Genomic DNA, 23,267 nt, shown 5'->3' with positions numbered 1-23,267 from the left:
CGTGTGGTATTAGTTGATTAAAGGATCAATGCAACCTCTGAGGTGGACGGCCTACAATACTTTCATGTTAGGGAGCGCAGTGTGCCATTATAACACCTTCACCCACGCATGTGCATTATTCTTCCCTCTCCTCCTCACATCAATTAAAGGCCTTTCCATTTGGCATCCCTTGTATGCTATTAGCACACTGCAACCAGCTTCTTTTCTCTTTAATCTCCTGTACATGTTTCTATTGACGGGAGTATTGATTTGATGTTCAGACTCTTCCTTTCATCTCACGGACCTCAAAAACGCAATGGAGAGCCTCATCTTGTGTGGTTTACTTGAATCCTTTCATGTTATGGATGAGGAGGGTTTAGTTATGTACAGTGACATGGTCCATGGCAATATGCAGCTTTTTAAAACAGGTGTGCAGCCAAAATTTATTACTTTCATAATTATATTTTTCATTACATATCAATTTCTACAAGCAATAACTTTTACATTTGATTTACATTCTGTATTAACAGCTCTGAGTCTGCACTGATAACTTTTTTGCTAGACAAAATGTCAAGTGGTAACAAAAATGTGGCAAAAATGTAAAGCTGTCTCCAGAGACTTGTCCCAATGAGCTATGAGTGAGAAGTAACATCAAATCACACCATACTTTTGATACTGCTGGTGACAACTGTTTCTTCTAAGGGTTCCAAGTGTAACTGACATTTTCCAAATTTTAAATAAATCAGAATGTAGTGGGTTAGGATTTGTAATAGCAGTCAAAAAATAGGCAACTGTATATGGAACATTCTGTGATGGCAACATCAATCATCCTTTAGCCTGAGAAATATAGTACAATTATGTGTATGAATTCTGTTCACCTCTGCTTGAACTGTTTTAAAGGTATTTTAGATGCTTTCGAAACACTCATTACTGTGGGGCGCTGCATTTTATTTTTGCAATCATTTTTAGTTAATGTTAACCCTTTTTATGTTGCAGGTACATGTATAATGCTAATACTCTACAATGTAATAGGTTTCAACTAATTTGTAGACATCCAGAATGCCGAACAGAGATGAAGATTCCATAAAGAATGAGAATGTGCCATAACAATCAGAGTGAAGTTATAGTAAAATTAACAAACACAATATCTTGTATTTGAAAAGTGGAGATCAAATATCAAGGCAGATAAAATATCAAGGAATGACTGTAACTAGAGTATTACAATATATAATTTATCATTCACTTCTACTTCTTGTTACCAAAAACTTGAAATATTTAATAAATTGGAAAACTGAATAATCTATACTGTTTAAATTATTACTGAATAAAATGAGTAATAATTTATCAGTGCTAATACATATGGAAGCTTTTATTTGGAGTAACGATGAGTGAGTTAAGCCAAAGCAGCCAACTCAACATCCAAATTAATAACATATGTTGGGTCATATTAGCAGCTTTTGACCACACAAGGTGTCAAAATCTGTGAGTTAAACAAAACTAAATGTACAATAAAAGCAATTATTTGGGGATTTTAATAAAGTAGCTGTGGTATCACTTCATTTCCTGTTTTGTTCATCTTTCTTTGTCCCAGAGCACACTGATGAGCAGTAGCAACAGAAGGATTAACTGCTGGTTCTTGAGCTGTACACCTGCCTCTGTGACCACACTACAGTTTATGTAACGGTTTGGTTCATTTGGATTAGTGTTAGGTTTAGGGCTGTCACAATTACTATGATTAAAAAAGTCACTGATTCAATGAATTTACCTTTTTTATGACCTGCCAGTGATGAAGCACCTACTGGTCTTTTTCACAATAAAAAAGAGAGCCTGATTTATGCATTTCCATCAATTGTATATAAATTCTGCCACTTTGTTTTTTTATTTTTTAATGAAGTCTTTTTAAAAAGTTCCTTGTTTTCCAGTAATTTGTACTGTTTTATTGTTACTGGAATTATTGTAAAAATAACTGGTAGATTACTCATCTAATGTAATCAATTCTGACAGCACAACTATGGATTAATATCAGTATTAAGTTAAGCTTAAAGTGTTGATAATTATAATGACTGTGCAAAGAAGTTTGAGAATGTAGCTTCTAATTCCTGTCTCTTCTGAAGGCACTTATTACTTGCCGTTCTCAAGGGAAAGTGGTGATGGGAGGTTTTTGCAGTTGTGGGCAAGCTATGTCTCAGAGGGTGGTATTCAGCAATTGATCATCTGTGCAAATAACACAGCAAAGCCACCTTACTATATAATTTTCACCCTAAAATAAATTGCTAGGGTTCTTGTGCTTGCTCTCCCGACCCGAAAATAGTGCCCATGAGGACAGGAGTCTGCTCACCAAAGCCTTCCAAGCTAATTGAATTTGACCCTCCCCTGTGTTTCGTTACGTCCCCTTCGGAACAATAGCTCTTATTTGTCCTGTGGTTGGGCAAATTGTTTGCTGATGATTTGTAATGTAAATATGTGGTTGGCTATGGGCACACTGCTTCCCCGGAAGGGGCCCAGCTGCTGCCGGACTGGCTGCACCTCTGGATCCCATAATTGCCTCCGCCTCTCCCAGCTCCTGGCAGCGGCATCCCGGAGCCAAGACTCTAACCAAGATCAGTCCCCTGCCTGCCAGTGCCTCTCTCTCTTTCTCTTTCTCTCTCGTTCTGCCATGCAGCCACAGAATGGCCCTCAGATGCCATAGATAAGTTGTGCTGTTTCATCGCTGGCCAACTGCAACATGGAGAAGATGAGAGCACTGAGTTGCGGCCGCAGCTTCTTCCAGCCAGGCATCCCCAGCGCTTCAGGCACTTGGTGTGGGTCGGCTGCTGACACGGAACTACTGCTTTCCCTTTCACTCTATGCTGATCCAGCCATCTAGAACTGCCTAATTTGAGAGATGCTGGAGTAAGGACAAACACATGGTGCTCCAGCTGGAACTGGATTGTCAGCTACAACATATCTGTTGCCTTCTATTCAATCCTTTATGGATAACATGATTCAGTCTAAGCCAAGAGTGTTTCTTTTCTTTACCTTAATGTCAGTGTAAAAAGTCTCAGACTGAAAAAAAAATTACTTCCTTACCCACTAGGGATCAAATCACCCATGGGTTGCTTTATTAAGTATGATAAACAGAGTCATCCATTTCTAAGAATTCTAATGATCTTCATGATCGTACTCTTTTCTCCTCAGAAACTACTAAGCTTATAGTAAGCTTACAGCCAACTGTTCATATTTGCAGCAGTAATACAGACTGAACTGCTAAACCTGAACACACAACGCCGTCATTGTTTAATCACAGTTTTTAAAATTTGTCATGAAAAATTTAACAAAAACGGCTAAGAATTCTGGAAAGCTCTAATTACAGCACTATATTATTTGTATTATTCAAGAGTTTGTGCTGTTTATTTCAGTCAAAAAATAAAGTGAAAATAAGAGAGAACTGACACGTTTTTGACAGTTCAAAATCGACATCTGACAGTCTTGTTTATCTAAAACTATTGGAGGGTGTTTAGGTTTTAATACTATAAAATTATATCAACTGATATTATCATTGACGCAATTATTAGCTGATATAAAATATGTCTTCAATGTCTTTAATACTTTTTTGCGATAAATCCAATTTACATATGCATGAATCTAATAATAATTGACAAATGACAGGTTACTGTGCATCAATACACAAGTGTGGGTGAGGTGCATCCATCAGTGAAACTCAAAATCCTGCTTGCATCTATTTTCTACATGATACGTGACTTGATGTGAGCCTTACTTTCATCCTGAGCAAGCTATGAGAGATGGTGTTCGTAAGTGTTACACTTAAATACCATGTTTGATTTTCTAGAGCAAAACATGTGATTAGCATGAATGTTTTTGACATCACTAGTGTGTGGAGTCATCTTTGAAGCTAGTGGCGACATGCCACTAAGAAGCAGCTCAAGATCAGCTCTGTTGCCCTAAGTAAGAATGTGACCAACTGCATTCATGGGGACTTCCAATGAAAGAAAGTACCCGGCACAGCTGGGTTCAAACACAAATCACAGCCAAAGGCTACACCTTAGCACTGCAAAGCAACCATCTTACTGGGTGTGCCCTCTGGGTAGTTTACATTTAGTTTAAAATTTAGCTTGTACTTATCAGCAGAATCTATCAAAAGTGAATATACACATAATGAAACCTCTAATAAATATTAAATATTAAAACTTGAAATTCATAACATAGTAACTCCATTTGTTTTGGTTTTACATTATTGCTCTTTTTTTTTTTTTACACCATTTGAAAACACATTTCATGAGAAATGATGGTCCAAAAAAGGTTCAAAGTTACTTGGACTAATATCTTGTTATATTAACATTAAAGTTAAGAACCTTTTAAATTGATGTGTCTTATCCTATAATGTTACCATTTGGGACATTTAAGGTTTTCTTACAACGCTGATGTTATGCTCTAATGTTAGATAGGTCTGTCACAACTATTACATAATTGTCTAATCACAATTATTTGAGCTTTTATTTACATCACAAAAATGTATCTACACTTACTACTATTTACATCAACAACAACAACATGAATCTTATGAAAACAACAAAAGTTCTAATTTTGGGCTAGTGCTATAACACATTTAGAGGGTAATGATAAGTAATGTATGTTTATTTGAGTTCAGGCTGTGATCAGTTAGGAGCTACTATTGACAGATAAGAAGCAAGGGAGCTTATCAGACAATTGGGCCTCTTTAGGCTTGTGCTCTAATAGTCACATACAATATACAAAAAAGACAATTCAACCGTCAATCACAATTTTATATAGCCTTTAATCATTTGCTAAAATGTAATGATCAAGACAGACCTAATATTAGATAACCTACAAAGAAAGACTAATACAAGAAAACCTGCCTATGTTGAACTTAGAAAGCTCCCCAGGTCTGGGTCATGTATGCATCACTGTGTAAACACCAAAAACTGTTATACTTGGAGAGAACAAAAGCATAGGTGAGATCGCTAGAGTAATCGCGATGGAAAGCTACAAAGTTTCCATCTTGCTGCCCTGATAGCACAGATGCTTTGTTTCTCAGGTAACAGACAGAGACCTGCCTGCTCTCTCTGTTTTCCATGGTAAACCACAAGACCTGACAACTGTACTCACACAAACCTAACCATCGTATAGAGCTATACACCCAAAGATGTTTAACCAAAACCTACCCATCCTACCTCACATCTCCACAAACTCTATCAGCAGCATAATGACCTTATTCACCTATCTAGTAGATGAGTTAGAGCTGAGATAAGCAGCTTAGTGTGCATGCATGAAATCCTTACCCTGCATCTTGCATGTGGTCAAGCAGCTAAACTAACTGTTCATGCCGTTTTTTAAAAACACTTATGTCGTCTTTTCTCTTTTAATACATTAAATGTGTTTTACAAAGGAAACAGGAATTCAAGTACATAAGAAAACCTTGTAAACTTGTAACTCCATTAGTTTAACACCACTTGAAAATGACAGCTTCACATTGTGTGAACATCTCACAACGAATGGAGCATTAGAAATAAAATAAGGAGGACCTACGTTGTTCGACAGCAACAATATACTAGTGTAATCTACAATGTAAATGTACACCAATGTGTAACCAACCATGTAATATGGATCATCCTGATGACCTACATTTAGAGATGTGTCTTTAAACAGGGAAGCTGATGGAAAAAAAAAGTTACATGGCACGATATCCAAAAACCAGAATCACCCCCTTGCCTCCTTTCTTCATGAAAGGATTGCACTGACATAATGTCATGTTAATGTTTATATAATTAAAATCAGACATTGCCTGATTTGGAATTAATTAACGATAAACGGAAACTTTTCAAACTTGAATGAACCTTTGGTTTAAACAGGGATGAAGTTATGGCAATTTTTTTCAAGCTGACACATGAGAGTGAAAGCCCTGGGAGAGGAGAGGGATGATTTTCTGCTGTTTTCTTTGAGGCTTTGACCACAGAGAAGACTATGAGATCATTCCTCTTCATACTGCTGCTGTAAATCTAACTTATATTTTGTAAGCAGATGAAGCGAAGCACCCATAAAACAACAGGGAGCCACAGCCCCCCAGCCTCTTTGGATGAAGGCCATTCAAACAGACATCAGCAGTTTGCACTGAGCCATCTGCAGCACATCATCTTGGGTGAAGAGTTTCCCTCTGTTGCTACTTTGCACTTCTACAGGCATCTTTGGTTTGGAAACCAGCAACTTGAATGTACTCATTGGATTACGACATTTTGGGAACAAGCACATAAACTCTGGCTTTGACAAGTGTCAACTAGAACCGAATGATTTGGACAAAATACTGGTTGATGCTCCTGCTATGTATTGTGATTGAGGTATGACTTGCAGTATGTTAAAAATGTGTTTAAAGATGGCCTGCATTATTTTTATTATTTGTTGACATGAATGCCTTGATACATCAAAACTATGTTACCACTTTTTCTTTTCCAAAACAGATATTGAAACCATAAGTATCGGCTGATAGCAGTCTGATATTTCTTCTTTAAAAACTACTAGCTTTAAAATAAGCTATTTTTAAATTAAGCACATTCAACTCAAACTACTCAAACACTTTACTACCCCACAGACACACACAGCTAACAACACCACACAATGCGAGCGATTACTATTTCAGGATAGACTTGTTACAGGATTGGAGAGGATTCATTTTTTGGCCCCTCCAATATCTGATCCAGTATTTTCTGCTGATATCAGCCCAATACGATGCCTATTAACAGACTACTACAATCTATAATCAAAACACCCAAATAGAACGGTGATTGGTCAAGATGTTCACATAATACAGTGACTGATTTTATATATATATATATATATATATATATATATATATGCATGGTGGTGGCAAACAGTAAAGGAATTGTATAGTGGTCTAAAAGAAAAGAGATGTTGGCCAGTGTAGGTGTTGGTCGCATGTAGATTTTCCTTGAGAGCATGGTTGTGAAATGGTTAAAGGTGCAGATGAGATTGCCTCTGACTGTTTGAAGTCGTTCAAAGTGAGGTGTGCCAGGTGTGCTTGTGTGGTTACAGACTTCTCAGTGTTTACTGCTGACTCCCTTCCGCCACCGCACAGCCTCACTCTCTCTTCGCCCCCCCCACTCATCAGATAAGATCCAGAGAGAGAGAGAGAAAGAAACAGAGAGAGAGAGCGAGAGAGAGAGAGAGAGAGAGAGAGAAAGAGAGAGGAGGAGAAGAGACAGAAGACTTGCCTCCCTCAACATCTTTTCCACATACAAGTATGCAGTGCAGTTGCACAAATCCAAAGATACACACATACACACTCGAATACACATGCACAAACATTGTGACTGCTCTTCCTCTAACCACACTACACCTCACCTTCACTCTACTCTAGCAGCAAGGCTTGGCCTTGATATCACTGAACACAGGATGTAAGATGTATGTCAGCAGCGCTGCTACCACAATGCTCATATACACAGTGTGCATGTGTCTGCTGATCACAGCTGAATGGCAGTGAAAACACAGACACACACACACACACTGTAGCGCAAAGATTATACTTAAACAACCTTTATCTTTGCTTATACTTAAACGCTGCTTCGTTGCTATGGCTAGAAGCACTACATTAAACCCACAAACAGATATGTAGCATACAAATAAAATGCTTTGGGGGTTTCCCCCTGTGGCTGCTCTGCCAACCCTCACTACCCTCATCTCTTCAATTAAAGCATTAACAGGTAATTATTAGCCCTTCCAAGGTGAACTGCCAGTGCATAATCATGACTTCAACGTTCACCATCACAAACTGGATGCTATTTTTGAACATTCATCCATTTATTTGATAAAAATTTTTAGATATGTACAAAGACTTTTCTTGATCTCACAAGGAGAGCTCTATTTATGGTAGTGAAATGGTTTCCAGTTGGCCCCAGATGATCATAAGGGTACAAAAACCACATGGAAAACCACATTCCATAACATTTGAAGAGAACAAGCAGTAGAAGTGGGATGCCCCTCCTTTTAGAAGAATGGCTTAGTAGTGGTATACGCACATTTAACTTCCAGCCAAAATATATACTGGATATAGACTAAGTGCTCAGGTAGTGTGCCAGGTAAAATGCTTTATTGTGTACCTGAGTGCTCTGCCAGTAGATAGTAGTGTTGCATGATATGGACAAAATTTAATATTTTGATTACACATTAGTGAATTAGTTAGTGAATCCTTCATGTGCTTAAAGATTACCTTTATTCTTTTTTATGTTTGTTGGGTCTTGACAGCACTAAGCACCCAAAATTCAACTGGAACATCATTCATCAATCAGGATGCTCAAAGCACATAAGTGATTTGTTAGAGACTCATTTGCATACTGCAGCTTTCTGCAAAATCAGTACTGCAAAGTACAATACTGTGATAATGATGTGTGTGTGTGTGTGTGTATATATATATATATATATATATACACACACACACACACACACATGTACACAAATGTGTCAAACTGGAGTCTTCACCCTGCAGTAAAATCTACCGTGAAGCTCTGCTATGTGCCGCAAAGTTCCTATAAATTCTTGAAAAATTAAGAATGTTTTTCAGATTAAGTAAAAATACAAAAAACAGACGAGGAAGGGGAGTTAAGCTTTTGGGTTTTGTCTTGCCACATTTGCACCAAGATAACAAAGTGGTGGCTCTTCGTCTCACACCTGCCCTAATCTACAGGTTACACAGTGGAATTCACCACTATTCACAACTGCGGAAGGCTAGAAGATAAGCATTTGTATTTGTTGTAAATCTATTTTCTACAACCCCGTTTCCAAAAAAGTTGGAACGCTGTGAAAAATGTAAATAAAAATAGAGCGCAATCATGTGCAAATCATTTAAACCCTATGTTTAATAAGAAATAGTGCAAAGACAACATATCAAATGTTGAAACTAAGAAATTTTGTTGTTTTCAAAAAATATATGCCCATTTTGAATTTGATGCCAGAAACACGTTTCAAAAAACATGGGAAAAGGGCAGGAAAACATTGGTAAAGCTGTGTAATACAAAAAAAACACCTGGTGGAACATATCACAATTGATTAGCTTGATTGGCAACAGATCAGTGACATGACTGATTGTGTGAAAGACACTCTGTGAAAGACTGCACAGGCAAGTAGTGCAACAATTCAAGAAAAATGTTTCTCGATGCGAAATAGCAAAGAACTTGGGGATTTCATCATCTACAGTACATAATATAATTAAAAGATTTAGACAATCCGGATAAATCTCTGTATGCAAGGGACAAGGCCAATAAACAATATTGGCTGGCCATGATCTTTGGGTCCTCAGGCAGCACTGCATTAAAAACAGACAAGATTCTGCAGTGGAAATCACTGCATCTGCTCAGGAACAAAACCACTGTCTGTGAATAGAGTTCGTTGCTGCATCCACAAAGGTGAGTTAAAACAAGTCAAAGAAGAAACCATATATAAACAGCATCCAAAAATGGCGCTGCCTTCTTTTCGGGCCCTAAGACAGAATTAGGTGAAATAGAAATGTACCCCATGACTCAAAATTTGAAATTCTTTTTGGAAATCATGGGTTCCACGTCCTCCATTGCTAAAGAGGGGAGGGACCACACGGCTTGTATCAGCACACAATTCAAATGCCAGCATCCATAATGGGATGGGGGTGCATTAGTGCACATGGCATGGGTGACGTGCACATCTGTTCAGGTGCCATTAAAGCTAAATGATATATACAGGTTTTGGAGCAACATCTGCTGTCCAGACAACATCTTTTTAGGGAAGCCTAGCTTGTTTCAGCAAGTCAATGCCAAATAACATTCTGCATGTATTACACCAGCATGGCTCCATAGTAAAAGAGTCTCGATGCTAAACTGGCCTGTCTGCAGTCCAGACCTGTAGCCATTGAGAACATTTGCTGCATTATTAAACAACAAAGGATACCCCTGTTGAGCAGCTGAAATCCTATATCAGGCAAGAATGGGAAAACATTTCACTTTCAAAATGACAGCAATTGGTCTCCTCAGTTCCCAAACACTTACAGAGTGTTGTTAAAAGAAGAGGTGATGCAACACAGGGGTAAACATGCCCCTGTCTCAACTTTTTTGAGACATGTTGCTGGCATCAAATTGAAAAATGGGCATTTATTTTTCAAAAACCAATAAACGTTCTCAGTATCAACATTTGATATGGTGCCTTTGCACTATTTTCAATTAAATATAGGGTTTTAATGATTTGCATATTATTGCATTCAATTATATTTACATTTTGCACAGCGTCCCAACTTTTTTGGAAACAGGGTTGTATATGCACTTTCTGTAGGACCACTGCCACCTTCACCTTTCACAATATTAAAGAACTGTACTACTGTCCTAGTACATTAAATAGTAGTATACACAATTGATTCAATTACTTAAAATATGACATGCACTCACGTTCATTACTTCATTACATACACGGTGGGGTTTAAAAGCTGAAACAGCCAAACGCAGCCAAATGCGGACTGAAAATTTGTTTTTGCAAATTTTGGAGTATTCTTATTATTTTCAGAAATTTCAATCTCAATGCTGCCTACAAGCCACTGTAGCCCCTCTCTGGAGCCAGTAATGTAAAAGAACGCAAACAAGTCCTTCACGAAGAACAGCAACTTCATGTTGTGGCTTCATCTGGAAAACAGTGGGACTGTTCTGCTGGATTGAGATAAACCACCATTTATGTACTTGCAGATGATTTCAGATGTTGCCAAGATGCATAATCTTTTATCTCTTCTCTTTCTTTCCGATCACTTTGCAAGAGCTGCTGTCTATCAAGACACCAACACTTTCAATGTAAACTAGATAGGACAATCATGCCTTAACATGCCTTAATATGCAAATATTCTGCATTTTAACAAATAAGCTTGTTTTTGGCATTATTTTATCAAATATCTTGATGTGGCTTAGCACTCAGAGGTCCAATATGCAGCTTTCGATTTGAGTCTGGTAGACTGACATATAGTTTCACAGTGGTGTGGTAGACGGAAAAAGCTTGTACAGAAAAAGAAAGCGTAAGAAAGGAAAAGAAAAAATGAAAAAGAGAGTTCTACATGGGACATATGGAGAAGTTGTCCCACTTCCCGCTGCTGGGGTCAGCCAACGCCCCCCACACCCCGAATTAGTGTGGGCCCAGACCCACTGGAGCCTCCCCAGCCGCATGGGGCAGGCCCACGTGGGTGTGATCACAGCAGCCTAATCCCACTCCCATCTGATACCCATCTACCCAGCAGGCCTAGCCGACTGCCACAGCTGGGTCTGCTCCCGGGAGCCTCGCTCATACACATATGGAAGCACACATGTATACGGGCATGCAAAATGTACGCATGCGCTTCACATGGCTAGCGTATTAACACAGGGCTAGTGCTGAAGCATAAAAACATCCAAACATCTTTTCTTTCACACATACTGCTGTGTCAGCACACTAAACTTGTTACTGCTCTGAGGACGTCCATAAGGGCTTGCAACAAACTCTCCTCTCTGCAGGGCGCCATGACAGATAATGTAACGTTTAAAAAAAAGACTTCAGGAATAGCTACATACTCATCAAAGCTGGCCTGACGAAAGTGGTTTAAAGCTAGACATATGTGCCCCAAAAAACATGCTTACGGGTGGCTCAGATATCATTTTAATGGCAAAGTGGAACCCCATCCATGTGATTGTATGAAATTCCGCCTAATAGGCACCATCAAACTAAAGACAGAGAGATGGAAGTTCTAAGCGATCCTTAACACAAGAGGTAAAAAGTGTTGTGGTAAATGATGAGGAACCAACACAAGCAGGTCATAAAGATCTGATAAAAGGCCTAAAAAGCCTCAATTTCCATCCGCCACAGTCATTTGCGTAAGATGTGGGGAGTAAACATCTCAACAAATGTAGCAAACATCTTAAAACATCTCGAGAAGGAGTCCTGGCAACTTCTCTTACGAAATATTGTGTTTTTCTTCTTTACAGTTAAGTTGTATTTGTTTAAAAGTCTCTCCCCTATCATAGAGCGTGATTATATCTTTTTAAGCTCATTCTGAACATCACTTAGTCCCTTCAGAAAGAGAACACTGCCATGGATGGCATGAGGCAGAGCAGGTTCAGTATTCACTTGACCTCAGTGTTTTAACTGGGTGAGCCACTCAGAGTGGGATTTTTTTCTGCACAGAAAACATTTTCTGTGGCATGTATTTAAAGTAAGATTCATTTTACAATTTACAAGATTTATGTCATCATTGTTATAACATGCTATGTTATTTCACCCAAAAAATGTCATGACACAACCCAATGTCACAAATATTCGATGTTACTTGTTATGTCAACTTGATATCAAAGCTGACAAAAGCAGCCTTTATGACAAACGACACGCATTATAATAAGCCTTTATAAATAAAGGTTCAAGTCACTTGTCAGGACAAGCTTATGTATGTGTCATGCTGCCAAAGTTTTCATGTAAATGAAAGTAACAATATTTCATTCTAAGTAATTTTGGACAATTTCTGGTCCATTATTCATAGTGGTCCACTGTTCATGAAATATTCAAAATATATAAAATGCATTGTTCATACTGTATAAAAAAGTCTTTGTTTTATGACAGTGATGATATTTTGTGCAAAAAACAAAAAAGTGGTACAGTGAAAATGTTACTCATTTTGCCTGGCCTTTCTTTTTTAACAGTGAACAGATCATGTGAGGACACAAGCCAGTTACACAGAGCTGGTGAGAAAAACAGGATAAAAGTAACCTGGGTGACCATAACACCTCTAAACAGTACTTTCTCACCTCCTTCTCCTTCCCTTGCCTCAACCACCCACCCCCCTTCCTTAACCTGGTTGTGGAGTTTCTCACTGCGACACCAAATGGGACAGCAGGGACTTGGGCACACCTGGGTGAGAATAAACTAGCTGTGCTCCGGCCGTTTTGTCTTCATCAGTCCTCCACAGCGCCCCAGGCCGTTCTTGCTTAGGGCTAGAGGCAGACGCCATGCCAACCCACTACATTTGGGGCTACAAAACTTTCTAACCCTTCTTCTGACTGCTGTGACTCAGAGCACCTTTGAACATTCATTTATTGCCATTTTCAGGTATTTCGTTTTTGTTTCGAAAGGCAAAAAACGTATGCTTTGAGGACCGTATATGCGTCACTGATTAGGCCTTTGCTGACATCAATGATTTATGGTCAGGGAGCCATGGTTACCTTGAGGTGGGGGATTTTCTTTCATTTTTACAGCATTTTTATAAATACGCCAGACTGACTCACTCAGTGAAAGTCTTTTGATGGCAGAAGATACAGTAGCTGAGAAAAGAACAGACAGAGATGAAACATAACTGGATTACATATCTCTGGACTGCTAGACACTAGTTGGGGTGAAACAAAACTAACCTAACCACTTTAGACAGGAAAACCTGACAATGTCTACACCTTTATTATATGAAGTTTATTAAAAAACTGGAAAGCTTGGAACATGCCCTGCTGCAAACAATGACACTGTTAATCCATGTTCCGGTGTTACTTTACACTCTAGAACCTCCAGACTACCACCACATGTGGGTGTATTTGCATGACTAGGCCTGCTCATTTGCCACCCTCCCCCTCAATGATCATCTTCCTGTAGTTTATTAACTGCTCCCTGAGAATTTGGCAGCTGTGCTAGGATGGCTCCTCCAGCATGCCTTTGTAAACAAGAGCAATTCAGCCCCCCTTAACAGGCTGGCCAGTCTTTGTCAATGAGTCACCTGGGTGCCACATCCCACCCCCATGCTTGTAACCCCTCAGCAGGCAAACATGGGGAACAGAGCATCAGTGCCATGTGAGAATATCCAAATGATGGAAGAGATTTTCTAGACCTAAGTCTCCACAGGTCTTCTCAGGGGTTCCTGACTTGCTGATCAAGGATCAAGTCGCTTACCCAGTTTGGGAGCAATCTGGGGCCTTTCTGTTCAATTACATGTCAAAGCAAAATAAAAGACACATTTCTCACCTCAACACAGTCAAAACAAATCTCCTCTGCTAATCCAAAATGTTCACTATGTCCGTCAACCAGTTTTAACTCAAAAGCTTTCACTATTAATGCCAACCTGAGAAAGCAGTATTTCTTTCCCAAGCACTTCTTCTTTTCTCCGTTTGCTAGAATAAAATAACTATGAACATTAACAGGTTTTAAAACTGCAGGGATGCTACATGTCCTGAAATGTTACAAAACATTTCAGGGTCAGCAAAAGAGTGACACTTCTGAGGGTTCTATAAAGTCATCCACTTCAAAGAGTCGTGGCTGTCTTATCGTCATTTGTATTTAAATGTACAGATGCTGTTACTTCCCGCTGTCCTTTTCAAAGTGTGCGCTAAGTTTTACCTGAGGCCACAAAGAGAGTGTACCTTATAACTAGAACCACGTCATTATCTTAAACAGCATGGTTCGATTACAGATGTGAAACTGAGCCTTCAATGTCCTTTGAATAATTCTGAGGACACTGTAGGCCAACATCATACACTTTAAACAGACTTGGCTGCTTACTTAATTCTCTAATCTGAAGTTTTGTGTGATATTAAAGCCTTACATTGTCTGACATGACTAAATCGCTGGCAGAAACAATTCACCCAGAGGTCGCAAAAGCGCTTTTCTTAAAGAGTGGGTTAATCCCGGGCCCACTCCTTATCGCTGTCTGTCAGAGGTGCAAAACACAAGGCCCATAGCTTCTATGGATGGATTACAGCGTCTAAGCCAATCTTCCTCCTATTGTTTACACAGAAACTAAAGGTTGCTTGAACAAGCCAGAATCAACACGGCACCACAATACAAGACAAGGCAGCATGGTTTAGGGATAAAAAATCCACGGTTTTAGAAGTAATGAATCCCATAAACTGGGGGAAGGACAAGCATAGCTCAGATAGTTTTTGAGTAAATACATAAATAATGTGGGGATCCCCAAGTAATACTAGTAATATCAAGATAATCCCATTTTCTGCATGACAAAGACAAGAATGTTCATTCCATGTTACAACAGAGAAGCTACAGCTTAGTGTACAAATCGGTCTGTATCAAAGACAAGGAGACATCCTTTCAACCGTCAAATATCAGTCAATTCTGAAATACAGACAAATAAACAATTACACATAATTCTAATCAGGATATTTAGAATCCAAATCCATTCAGTTCTCAGGGCACACAAACCTCTTTAAAAGAACTTTTCAACAATGGGGACTGAGAAGTTAGGATGGAGAAAGGGAATTGTGGTGAACAAGGGAGACCAAATAGGACAGAATGGCTGCTCAAATGTCCTGCTCCAGGCCATTTTGTCTCTTTTAATACAGCCAGTGGAGTCAGCTCTACTGATCCCCATTCAAAACAAATCTTCTCTGCTAATCCTCAAAGTTCACTATGTCCGTCAAGCACTGCTAGCTCAACAGCTTTCACTATTAATGCCCACCCGGGAAAGACAAAGAGGGCCTAATCATAATTCTGCCAAATTGTGTGTATTCTTTATTTCTTCCTTTTTTTAGTGATCTCAATTTTTACTGCATGGATAAAGAATTCCCTCAATTAAGTACCATATAAATTTATTCATTGTTTGTGGCTTTTCATGTTTGATGTCAGGCAGGATAGTGAAGTTTTCACATAAAGAAGGTATTGTTCTTAGCAAACCTGTCTATGATTCATTTTTGGATTACAGACTGTTTTTGGTAATTTGTAAGAAAAGCCTTTTTCAGGGGTCTATTTTACCCCATTGAAGAAAACATGACGTATGACTTACAATGTCGTGCAAGATGAATGAAATAACAGAATAGAACATTTCGAAAACGCTCTTAAAAATGAAGGTGCCAGAAAAGATTCTTTGCAAAATGCCATAGAAAAACAACAACAAAACTTTAAAACATTTTTTGTAAATGAGATGTATGAGCATTAAGAACCTTTAAAAAGTCTAAAAAAAAAACCTCCACATTATGTAAAGGTTCTAGTAAGAATGTTTGAAGTGGTATAGAGCGTTTACATTATAAAGGTTCTTTGAACGTTTAAAAAGTTGTTTACGCTCGCAAATGTCTTTTTTTAAAAAGTGGTTCTTCTACAGCATTGTTTAAAAAAAAAATGTTGTTTCTTTTTTAAGAGTGTGCTAGACAATAACATACCTATACTCTATATTTCAACAAATGTATTAAAGAAACAATAAAGAAATATTCCCTCAGGAATAATAGTGATAAGACTATAATCCAATGCCACTTGGCCTAATTAAATTTGCTTTAATAATCTCACATTAATACATTAGTAATTTCTACAAATGTTTTACTCCATAGACTATACAATTAACCTTGCAATTTATAGACACAATGTCTAAAGCAGAACTCTCCATCAAAAACAGACAAACTATTAAGAAGATTTGCTTATCTTAGATAGTCTCTTAGATAGTTAGAAATGCTTTAGGGCGATAAGATGGGAAAATCCATGGCATTCTGAAAACTGGCAAAGGCTACTTTCTTTTACACAATGACTGATATGACACTGAAGGCTCCTTCCTATTCCAACTCCATGACCAGCCAAGTGACCGACTGTGACTTACAAAGATCAGGCAAAAGCATTTTTTAAAAGCCATAGTTATAGTAGAAATATGGTCACATATCACATATGAAATAATGTCACAAACAAAAGCAGAAATACAGACATCTGATATATCTATGCCAAACACAACAGTTATTTCTCAACAGCAGTGAATATTAGGTTTGACTTCAATGTCCCCATATAATAAAAAAAAAAACTAAATATCATCTTCCATCCATGATTTACATTTACACTTTAGTTTCTACGGATACCTTCATGTCATTCTCAAATTCCTTAACATGGATCAATGCTGATGAACAACAAAAACTGATTACATGATGTTTATTCTGTGAATTCTCTATGTCATCTCACGATGTAATGCCATTATTATCAGCAAACATTTTGCCTACAACAGGTAATTTTGTGTGAAATCTGCAAATCACTACAGAGGTCATGAAGGAAATGCGTCTACAAGCAGCCACAATGTACATCAAACTAAAAACACGACAACTGAATGGGATAAGAACTGAAATCTGTTATGCTTCCTATCACAGCAAGTACAAATGCACCCAAACATACACACATGCAAAAGGCTACGCAAAAACAAACACACACACATGTACATGCACACACACACCCACACACAAACAGACTCACAGTTAAGAAGAGCTGCAACAAATATCAAGAGGACTTGTTTACCGTTAAGTGCTCAAACAGTTCACCATTAACAGGTCATTTAGAACAAAACATGTTTGTAGTTTATAAAACTCATGTGAAAAAAAATCAGAAACAGCGACATTTTGTGACCCTTTGTTCCAATATCCAAGAGATCAGTTCAAAGATTTGTACATTTTAAGACTGAAATATAGTTTCGGCTCAACACTCAAAACCAAGTTCACCTGCACCTAGCACTTCTACATGAAACAGACAGTGTCAGCATTAAAAATCACTTAGGCTATTATTTGATTTTTACTGGTATAGACACATCTACAATTACCAACATTGCTCAGAGGAATTTAAAAACAACAATAGTAATTTCTTGTGGATTAATCTTCCTTACTATAATCCTCGCTGGCCAAGTAGACGAGTCTTTGCTTGACCTGACCGGATATCAAGTAAAATATTAGTTATCAGTGTGACAGAGATGAAAAAAAAAGTGAACTTACAGATGGTGACACTGGGCCGTTAGGAAGATATGGGTCCGGCAGCATCAGAAAGGGGTATCCAGAGTAGGATGGTGCTTTGTACATCCCTCCATCTTGATGTTTTGGGACTATCGGGGAAAGAGAAAAGAGTGTGAAAAGGCTGAACAAGATTCATGTGTTTTTAAGAGGTTTTACAGGTCATTTCGTGCCAGTTCTAAAGAAATATCAAGGTCGTCAATCACAGATTACATGCACACACGCTCTGCTTCAAGTGAATTACACACGTAAACGTGTGGTGGACATACGTTCAGAGCTGGACATTAGTATGGTAACGCTCTAAATTCGCATACAATTGCACGAAATCATATAGGTTGAAATATCGAACCGTTATGTTAGAACGCGACAACTTTCTCCGTCACGTACTTTACGTAGTGATAAAAACAGTAAACTGGGTAACTGATGACGCAATTTGACTGGTAAGCCTTTTCGGTTTTCCCCCGAAAAAGTTAGACAACATCAATTCAAGGCATAAAACTACGCAATGACGAAAATACAGAGTAGTTTTACTACTGTATCACCCGTAAATCATTTCCATGATTGTTCTTCAAACCTTCTTCAAAGGTTAAACACTCCATCCAGCATCCTAGCACCCACTGCAGAACCTGAAGCGTGTAGACTTACTTACCTTCGTCAAGATGTTCTCTGTGTTTCTCTGCGTAAACTCTCTGTTCGTCTTGTTGTCCCCTTCTAACCACCTGCATGCGTCCGGAGGAATGTCAGAAAAGATGGTACTTGGTTACAGTGGGTCGCTTCAGTCAAAACAGTTAAAAAACAACACGAGGCACACCACCGACCGTCCAGAGAAACACCGAAATGTGGGGTTCTCTCAGCCGGAATACCTACCGCTGCGTTTGAGTTTTGATTTATCTCCGATTCATTCACCAGAGACGACTTGAGGTCAGCCAGGTCCCCCTCCGTAAAAGCGTTTTCTTGGATTTTCTCGTCTTGCTCACCTTCGTCTTTGAAAGAAATCATTTCATCGTTGGCACCGAGATCATCACCCCCTCCACTGTTGAGCTGCGGCATTTTGCTCTTGAAAAAGAAATTAAAAACGCTGCCTGTTTCCTGTGACAAAAAAACAAGAAAACTTTCTTGTTCTTGTTCTTTAGGAGCTCACGCGGTTCAAATGGATGAGGGGGTGAAAAAAGTTGTTGTGCTATGGAGGACCTCCGCAACTTGAAAGTAATGGAGCCCGGCAGCAACAAATAGTGCTTTTGAGCCCCAGAGCAGGCCAGTAGTGCGAAGATCAAAGAGTGCCGACCGCTGATTGACAGCTTCAGTGACTCGTTGGGGGTTGAGCGTTTGTTTCAGTGAAGGGTTCCGCTCTTAAAGAGACAGAGCAGCTCCAGCCTTCAGCACGCTGTGCCCTCATTCAGCCGACTCAACACTCAGAGTTTGTCAGTGTGCTGGAGCTGGACTGCCTCTAAAAACTAATAACACGGTTATGTGTCCTGTGTAGCATTCACTTCAAATCAGAAGGCGCGTAGGCTAATGGCGTCAGCTTCTTCACAAGCTATTGGTAAACAAACAGGAGCTAGTTTAGGCACGTAGTAAGTGTACAACATAGATATTGAGCTCATGGTTCCTGCCAAGAGAATTTTTAGAGAACATTTTCAATTTTAAACATTATGTTAAAAGAAATGTAACAAAATCAACTTCACGAGCAAAAAAAGACAACAGTGGAAAAAAAAACATTTATTACAAACCCTATACGTTCTAGAGTAAAAGCAAACACAAAGAGAAAAAAAATGCTTGAAATGCTTGTTATGAACTTTTGTAAATCAAGTAGACCACCTTCCGATGTTAATTTATTGACGAATTTCGAGTTTGGCTATAGTTTCACAGAGTTTTAATTGAGAAATATTTATACACTCCCATGCTGTGCCTTAATATTTGAGTTAATCTAATGCCCTGAATGAAAATAACGAACCACAGCTGGGAATTAGAATTAAATACAAACAGAATTTATGCCCAATATTTGCATAAGGCTGCATATTTATACAATATCATCCATGCATATTAATAAAAAGATTAAAAATGAGCAGTTTAATGCATGCAAATCTAAATTATAAATGAGACCTTGTTTATTCGCCTTGATTAAATATAGACAGCTGTTTTTCACAGAACCAGCTTTTCTACATCATTTACCTCATGATTTCTTAATGCCTTTTTACAATTTATGCTTTTCAGAGCTCATGCTTGTGAGAGTCCCAACCCGGTCTAAATGTTCTGCTTTTTCCTCCTCCTTTTTTGTGGTTCTTGGACTAGATTCATTCTCTATGTCCATGTTTTGGAGCCAGTTTCAGGTTGCTCAGCTTGTGCTGGAATGACTCATCTTTTTTCCTCTGATTCTGTGTCTACAGCTTTTATCTAGTTCATTGCAATTCTAGACATGACTTGAAATGTAGGTCTGTAAAATTTACCATCAGTCTTGTCCTATATAGTTAAGGAATGTGAAAATGTTCCAGTAAAAATAGCCTACATGTACAGAAGTCTTTACAGAGCAATAATTGATGATGGTGTGCATGAAACTATGCAATATTGCAGACTGTAAGAGATAAAGGGTCTGTTGGTGTGCTGAGAAAACTGCGAACTGAGACTGAAGCACACAACAGTCAATAATGAGGCAGGACTGTATCAAGATCTGCTATATTTATGGCATCATGTCAGCATTTTGATAAAATGTGATTTTTTAAATGATTTTTAAAATGATTTTGTAAATCTGCAATTTATGTATATATTTATTCATTTATTTATTTACAGAATAGCAACAGTCTGAAATGAATGAACAGTGAGGGACAGACACCCAATGAGCCATATAACTGATTTTTTTAATTGGTCTGTACAATGGAACAGTTTGTGTGAGTCCCTTTATTTACTTGGGGTAAAATAGAGAATGTCTCGAACCAAATGATGGCTAAGGAAAAATATAAAGCCTGATTGTTGTATAACTTGATTTGTCCTTTTGCTTTCAGATATTTGGACAACACAAAAAAGTTATGCAAAAAATCTTTCCTAAAACACTTAGTCCATAGTTAAACAGAGCAACTATTCTTTTGCACAGACTTTGATGGTTTTAAGGATAAATTGCAGTTCCTAAAAATTATATACTGCACGTTCTAAATAAACTCCAGGCACATTAAAGCAGAAAACTAATTAAATCATATCCTTTCGCTGAGGTCAGCCCACATCCAAGGGAACACAGCTTAACTCAAGCCACTTGTGTGCTTTTTTATTGGTCATTCCTTCCAACCAAAGAGACTTGTTCTCCCTCGCAGTATCTAGCATGCTATACAACACCCGTATGAAGACTTCTTCTGTTCATACTTCCACTGTTTCCTTCTAGAAGTAGTACCCACTGTTCCATAACAGGCTATATGTAGGCTGCCAATTATCAAAAGTGACTGATGATCCAGTTCAAAGCTAGAGCAGAAGGCTGTTCTTTAATATGGACTGTTGTCAGAGCATAGACTGATGCTGTAATTGAAGCCTCTTTTCATGGAAGTAGCCCTTAAGAGGTAGCATAATATTCATTATTAATTCACACTGCCATAAATGAAATTGATTTTGAGAAAAACCTTTCACATTATACAACTGAATTGGCTGTTTAATTTGGCTGAATTTCTTGATTCTCCAGGAAAAAAGACAGCACACATCCCGTAATGTGGAGGATGCATGTTTGGAGCGATGAAAACCCACAGACCAAAGCTGAGCAGCTGCTTCATCCTCTCTCACGACTACACACACACACACTTCAGGCCAAAAAGAAAACCAGCGACACATCAAACAGTGCTAAACAAACAAAACCAAAGTGTTATCCTTGGGATTGAATGACCTAACATGTTTTCCATGCCCTGGAAGGCTCTCATTCTAAAGAACTCCCAGATAGAGATTTACACAGGCTTTTATATCAGGCAAAAACTTTGGACATTGTTGTTTTGTCAAGAAAAGCTACTGTCTTCCTTTCTGACTCTTTTGCCCCTATTTAATTAATAGGTGTGCATATTTTGTGATTTTTAAGGTAAAGACCCATTACGTTTTATAACAATTTTTGCCAAAACTTCACTAAATATAGTATAATGCCATACAAAACCAGTAAAGCCTTGATTAGTTCTAATAGACAAAGTCACAACATAAATAACACTGCTCTTCCATGGGTCAAGCTGGCATTTTTAATTTGGAAATGAAAAATTAGTTGCCTATTTAAATAACATTAATAAATTAAAGAGCTTCATTGAAAGTAAAGATGGGACTGGTTATTTAGCACAATGTGTCATTCACAATTATGCTACAGTTTTGGTACAGGTGAAGCAGCAGCATTCAAATACAGTGCAGGTGGTACATCCCAGCTCACCTTATGTCATGTCAATTGGAACACAGACCTACCAAAGCTGAAATGATAAACTGACTAACAGCCGATTGCACGTTGCGTGTTTGAGGCAAAAATCTATTAATTCTGATTTTGCACCCCAATATTAACAGCATCAACATAATTTCTTTAGATTAAAATTTGCATTATATATTTTTTACATCTATATTTATCTGTATAGTGGAGCATTTAATATTTTGTAGTGTTGGTAGTTTGATTTTGTTTGAGGTAAATAGAAAATCAAACTATGGCTAGAGGAAGATATATGACTTGCTTATTATATAAACTAACATTCTATGTTTAGATATTTGGTTATCTTTCTCAAATGAACGCAGTTACTCCTTAGTTAACTGTTTCACAGACTTGCACAGATAAGTTTAAAGGATATATTTCAGTTCCCAAATAAGTGATCCCACAAAAACTGTTGGCCTACAATTGTTATTATTGGTATTACATCTTTTAGTGTTTTTTAGTTTGTTTGTTTTTTATTTAATGATCAATACAATATGTGATGGACTGGTGACCTGTCCAGGGTTTTTCCTGCCTTCCACACAATGACTGCTGAGATAGGCTCCAGCACCCCCACGGCCCAGGAGGATAAGCGGCTTAGATAATGTGTGTATGTATGATTTGTACAATGGTTAATCATTATTGGTGGGGAAACAAAGAACATTATAAACCAAACTTAATCTCACTTAACAGTTATTGCAACCATTGCTTTACACAAACTTTGATGGTTTTTAAGGAGCAACTGCAGTTCCCGAAGTGAATCCATATTTGCCTTTGGCTTGCTGGAAGAGGACAAGGCCTTGAAAGTGAGGTTCTCTGGCCTGTGTAGTGTGGCCAGTGCAGGGAGAGACCTGTTGTAATCGGTGTGGCAGGAAACAAAGAGCCTCGTTAATGCAAAGACTTGCCTGGGCCTTTGATGTGAAGCCAAGCCATTCACTCCTCACTGCTTACGCACTAGACACACACACACACACAGAGGCACATACACACTCACATAAACGTGTAATAAAAAAAGTGCAATCTCTTTTTTCTCTGCCTGCAAGCCAAAGCGTGGCTTCTATTTAAAGACATGCAAGATCAAATCAACACGCTTGTGTCGCTGCAGTGTTGCACTGGTGCAGGTTACCTCAGTGGAAAGAACAGTTTATCTGCGAGTG

At 38.3% G+C, this 23,267-nt stretch overlaps 1 protein-coding gene across 4 annotated transcripts in view; it reads right to left on the bottom strand.

The window, feature by feature from the left end:
• Positions 1–19,137, bottom strand: part of tcf7 (transcription factor 7) — a 54,013-nt gene extending 34,876 nt beyond the window's left edge. The window contains exons 1-3 of one of the 4 annotated variants that reach the window (XM_036588368.1): positions 18,576–19,137; positions 18,358–18,427; positions 17,694–17,800 (exon numbers count right to left, since the gene is read on the bottom strand). In XM_036588368.1, the coding sequence (XP_036444261.1) occupies positions 17,694–17,800; positions 18,358–18,427; positions 18,576–18,758 (360 nt within the window). In that variant the 5' untranslated portion in view covers positions 18,759–19,137. The remainder of the gene's footprint in view (positions 1–17,693; positions 17,801–18,357; positions 18,428–18,575) is intronic. The other 3 variants (XM_036588369.1, XM_036588370.1, XM_036588372.1) reach the window with 3 other exon arrangements.
• Between the last annotated feature and the right edge of the window lie 4,130 nt (positions 19,138–23,267).

The sequence above is a fragment of the Colossoma macropomum genome, unplaced genomic scaffold (assembly GCF_904425465.1).
Source record: "Colossoma macropomum unplaced genomic scaffold, Colossoma_macropomum, whole genome shotgun sequence".
Lineage (NCBI taxonomy): Eukaryota > Metazoa > Chordata > Actinopteri > Characiformes > Serrasalmidae > Colossoma > Colossoma macropomum.
The sequence above is the reverse complement of the archived record's forward strand: the minus strand, read 5'-3'. Positions and strand labels throughout refer to the sequence as shown.